This window comes from Nansenia antarctica (genome assembly GCF_963989245.1).
Source record: "Nansenia antarctica genome assembly, chromosome: 4".
Lineage (NCBI taxonomy): Eukaryota > Metazoa > Chordata > Actinopteri > Argentiniformes > Microstomatidae > Nansenia > Nansenia antarctica.
The window spans coordinates 77,145,586-77,150,585 of record NC_137689.1 but is presented as its reverse complement, the minus strand read 5'-3'; the positions used below and the strand labels follow the sequence as shown (position 1 = coordinate 77,150,585).

Here is a 5,000-nt window from a genome sequence, read left to right as displayed (position 1 = left end):
TCTTCTACTGCCCCTCAGACAGCCTTCTACTGCCCCTCAGACAGTCTTCTACTGCCCCTCTGGGGTAGCCTTCCCTCTGGGGTGGTTGCCATGGACTCTGGGGTGGTTGCCATGGACTCTGGGGCGGTTGCCATGGACTCTGGGGTAGAGAGGCTTTTTTAAAAAATACAAAAACACACCTTTTTTCCTTGGCCTTTGACCTGAGGTGACACTGCACTTTTTGTACTTTTATTTCTGCACTTCTGTGTTGCACCTTGTTTTTAGTGTTTCTTTATCTGTTGTTTCTCTTTTACCAAGCGCTTTGGGTTGTGTTGTGGTGTGTAGGGTTAGGGTTGTGTTGTGTTGTGGTGTGCTATGTAGGGTTATGGTTAGGGTTGTGTTGTGGTGTGCTATGTAGGGTTATGGTTAGGGTTGTGTTGTGGTGTGTTATGTAGGGTTATGGTTATGCTATATAAATAAACATGACTTACTTACTTACAGGTGAGTGCCCACCCCCACCCCCGGGCACGGGGGTCGTTCCTGGTTGGTCCTGAGGGGGCGGAGTCTCCACGCCCCGCCCCCCTGCTGTCCCGCACCCCCGCCAGGCCCCTCCCCTCCCCGGACCCCCTCCCCGGGGAGCACACCCAGGCCGTGCTGCAGGAGCTGGGCCTCACGCCCGCCCAGATCAGCCAGCTGCTGGGCTCAGGAGCGGCGGAGTGTCACCATGCCAACGCCAAGCTGTAGCCACACCCCCTCTGCCCTGCGATTGGTCAACCCAGCAGGAAGCACTCTAGGATGAAACTAATTGATTGATTGACATCAGTAAAACAGCATGTTTCTGCTGTGACCTCATTCACACGTTATTGCTACGTACTACACCTTGTCACTAACAGCCCTAACTGCGTTGATGCTAACTGCATCAGGGTTAGGGTTCGTGTGCCTTCTTGAATGTAAATGAATGAATTTAGATTGTTTATGACCTCATTCACACATTATTGCTACGTACTACACCTTGTCACCATGGTAACACCTAGTGTTACCTAGCCCTAACTGTGTTGATGCTAACTGTGTTGATGCTAACTGCGTTGATGCTAACTGCGTTGATGCTAACTGCATCAGGGTTAGGGTTAGTCAGAGTCAGGGTTCGTGTGCCTTCTTGAATGTAAATGAATGAATTTTGATTTTTTGACAATTTATATAAAAATACTTGAGATAATATGTCAGTTTGTTTTATTGTGTAGGGTGGGGGGGGTAGAGGGTTAGAGGGTGTGTGTGTGTGTGTGTGTGTGTGTGTGTGTGTGTGGTAGAGGGTTAGGGTGTGTGTGTGTGGGGTAGAGGGTTAGGGTGTGTGTGTGTGTGGGGGGGGGGGGGTAGCGTGTGTAGGGGGGGTAGCGTGTGTGTGTGTGTGTGTGTGTGTGTGTAGGGGGGTAGAGTGTGTGTGTTAAGTGAGGAGAAGAGGCTCTTGTAGGAATCCTCTACTGTCTGACCCCCCAGGGGTCACATGATCATCAGCTGACCTGCTGCAGCAGTCAGCACCCTGTAGAACCTTTACAGCTCAGAGTTCATCTGGTGTCATAAACTACCTTGTTACTTCCCCTAACATTGGGTTAGTTAGGGTTAGGGTTGGGTTGGGTTGGGTTGGGTTGGGTTAGGTTAGGTTAGGGTTGGGTTGGGTTAGGGTTGACCACTAACTAGCTAAACAGTTCTGGTCATGTGATCTCCCCGTCACTACAAAGACCTCAAGGAATGTTGGGAAGAATGTTAAGTTCACTTCATTCATGTAAATCCACCACACCTCTCTCTCTCCTCCCCCTTCTCTCTCTCTTTCTTTCTCTGCCTCTCTCTCTCCTCCCCCTTCTCTCTCTCTTTCTTTCTCTGCCTCTCTCTCTCCTCCCCCTTCTGTCTCTCTTTCTTTCTCTGCCTCTCTTACACTTCGTCTCACCAGAGCGTATCTGAGTGGTGACGCTACGCACAAGAGAGGAGAGAGGAGAGAGAGGAGAGAGAGAAGAGAAGAGAAGAGAAGAGAAGAGAGAAGAGGAGAGGAGAGGAGAGAAGAGGAGAGAGAGAAGAGAGGAGAGAAGAGGAGAGAAGAGGAGAGGAGAGAAGAGAGGAGAGAGAGAGGAGAGGCTAGGTTAGGGTTACAGAGTCCAGGTTGGTTGTAGGGTTGAGTGTTTCTCAGGCAGGTTCGGGTTAGTTAGGGTTGAGTTAGGGTTAGTTAGGGTTAAGTTAGGGTTGAGTTAGGGTTGAGTTAGGGTTAGTTAGGGTTGGGTTAGGGTTAGTTAGGGTTGGGTTAGGGTTAGTTAGTGTTAGTTAGGGTTGGGTTAGGGTTAGGGTTAGTTAGTGTTAGTTAGGGTTGGGTTAGGGTTAGTTAGTGTTGGGTTAGGGTCAGATGACTGGGTCAGGGTCGACCCCCTGCTCCTCTAAGGAGGAGGTGCTGTTGGAGGAGTCGGGGCTGTTGGAGGGGGCGGGGCTGTTGGAGGGGGCGGAGCCTCCCCGGCGGTCCCGGGGGCGTCTGCTGCTCCATGCCACCGCCATGTTCGGCCGGGAGTTCTGCTACGCGGTGGAGGCGGCCTTCGTCACCCCGGTGCTGCTGAGCGTGGGCCTGCCCTCCCACCTGTACAGCCTGGTGTGGCTGATCAGCCCCGTGCTGGGCTTCATGCTGCAGCCCGTCATCGGCTCGGCCAGCGACTGGTGCCGCTCCCCCTGGGGCCGGCGGAGGCCCTACATCCTGGCCCTCGGACTCATGATGCTGGTCGGACTCACCCTCTTCCTCAACGGGGACGCCGTCATATCAGGTGACATCACAGACCACTCATACCTGTAGAGGTGACATCACAGACCACTCATACCTGTAGAGGTGACATCACAGACCACTCATACCTGTAGAGGTGACTCACTTCACCTGTTGATAACTATAGAGGGATGATGTTTCAGTAATAACACTAACGTGTTTCAGTAATAACATTAACGTGTTTCAGTAATAACATTAACGTGTTTCAGTAATAACATTAACATGTTTCAGTAATAACACTAACATGTTTCAGTAATATCAGTAGCGTGTTTCAGTAATAACAGTAACATGTTTCAGTAATATCAGTAGCGTGTTTCAGTAATAACACTAACATGTTTCAGTAATATCAGTAGCGTGTTTCAGTAATAACAGTAGCGTGTTTCAGTAATAACAGTAACGTGTTTCAGTAATAACAGTAGCGTGTTTCAGTAATAACAGTAGCGTGTTTGTGTGTTTGGCAGCGGTGGTTCAGGACCGGTCGTTGCGGAGCACCTGGGCCATCGTCATGGTGATGTTCGGAGTCGTTCTGTTTGACTTTGCGGCCGACTTCATTGACGGGCCGGTGAAGGCGTATCTGTTTGACGTCTGCTCCTATCAGGACAAGGAGAGAGGTCTGCACTACCACGCCCTGCTCACAGGTAGCCCCTCCCACTGCTCTAGCCCCTCCCACTGTTCTAGCCCATCCCACTGTTCTAGCCCCTCCCACTGTTCTAGCCCCTCCCACTGCTCTAGCCCCTCCCACTGCTCTAGCCCCTCCCTCTGTTCTAGCCCCTCCCACTGCTCTAGCCCCTCCCTCTGTTCTAGCCCCTCCCACTGCTCTAGCCCCTCCCACTGCTCTAGCTCCTCCCACTGTTCTAGCCCCTCCCACTGTTCTAGCCCCTCCCACTGTTCTAGCCCCTCCCACTGTTCTAGCCCCTCCCACTGTTCTAGCCCCTCCCTCTGTTCTAGCCCCTCCCACTGTTCTAGCCCCTCCCACTGCTCTAGCCCCTCCCCCTGCCACCCCCTGGTCTGAAGTGAGGGGTCGGGTTACAGACCCTGTAAGTCATTAAGAACACATTCTTATATACAATGGTGGCCCGGCGAGAGAGGGAGGGGGGGAGGAGAGAGAGAGGGAGGGAGGAGGAGAGAGAGAGAGAGAGAGAGAGAGAGGGAGGGAGGGAGGGAGAGAGAGAGAGAGGGAGGGACGGAGGGAGGGAGGGGGAGAGAGAGAGAGAGAGAGAGAGAGAGAGGGAGGGAGGGAGGGAGGGGGAGGGAGGGGGAGAGAGAGAGAGGGAGGGAGGGAGAGACAGAGAGGGAGGGAGGGAGGGGGAGAGAGAGACAGTCAAAAGTCAAGTCAAAGTCAAAAGTCACTTTATTGTCCCATCACTGGGAAATGTGTATTGGGCTTACACCCCACAGCAGCCAACAAAGAGCAACAGACAATACAGAATATTAGCACACAAACAGAAGGCGGCCCTGATTAAAACAAGAGTGGAAATAAAACGATAAGCAAGATATGTTACATTCATCTGGTGCAGTTTAAAAGTTTAACAGAAACGGGAATAAAATAATGTTTAAATCTATTTAATCTAGCGCGGGGGACTCTGAACCTCCTCCCAGAGGGCAGCAGTTCATACTCTGCATGTAGGACATGGGAGGGATTCATGAGAATTCTATTAGCCTGTCTGAGAGTAGCCTGTTCAAAAATAGACTGCAGGGATGAGTGGTCTTTCACCCCTATGATCTTCCATGCAGTCTGTATCAGTCGGACCAGTTTGGACCTTAGTTGTACAGATAGGTTACCAAACCAAGATGTAATGCCGTATCTGATGAGACTCTCTAAGACAGACTGGTAGAAGAGTAGCATACATTTTTGGTCAACACCATGAACTCTAAGGCGGCGTAGGAAGTGTAGTCGTTGTTGTAATCTGCTACAAAGGCTGTCTACATGAGTGCTCCAGGTGAGTGAGTTGTCAATGAAAACCCCAAGATACTTGTAAGAGGCGACCTGAGAGATGGATTGTTTGGCCTGTGGTCCCCAACACCTCTGGGGTCGAACACCATCTCCTCAGTCTTCTTAACATTTAAAACCAGGCAGTTAACATCACACCATTTAACAAACCTCTGGATTTCAGAATAATAGTCAATTAGGTCACTGTCCTTTTTAATTAAAGCAAGGATGGCAGTGTCATCCGAAAATTTTAGGATGCGATTGCTAGGGTAGGTGCTTCTGCACTCGTTTGTGTATAAA

General features: G+C 50.9%; 2 protein-coding genes across 2 annotated transcripts in view; both read left to right on the top strand.

The window, feature by feature from the left end:
- Nucleotides 1-1,005, top strand: part of amacr (alpha-methylacyl-CoA racemase) — a 16,912-nt gene extending 15,907 nt beyond the window's left edge. The window contains exon 7 of the mRNA XM_080528902.1: nt 481-1,005. Within this exon, the coding sequence (XP_080385028.1) occupies nt 481-723 (243 nt within the window). The 3' untranslated portion in view covers nt 724-1,005. The remainder of the gene's footprint in view (nt 1-480) is intronic.
- A 1,363-nt stretch (nt 1,006-2,368) lies between these two features.
- Nucleotides 2,369-5,000, top strand: part of slc45a2 (solute carrier family 45 member 2) — a gene marked incomplete at both ends in the record, with an annotated part of 6,436 nt that continues 3,804 nt past the window's right edge. The window contains 2 exons of the mRNA XM_080529748.1: nt 2,369-2,774; nt 3,232-3,408. Coding sequence (XP_080385874.1) covers nt 2,369-2,774; nt 3,232-3,408 — 583 coding nt within the window. The remainder of the gene's footprint in view (nt 2,775-3,231; nt 3,409-5,000) is intronic.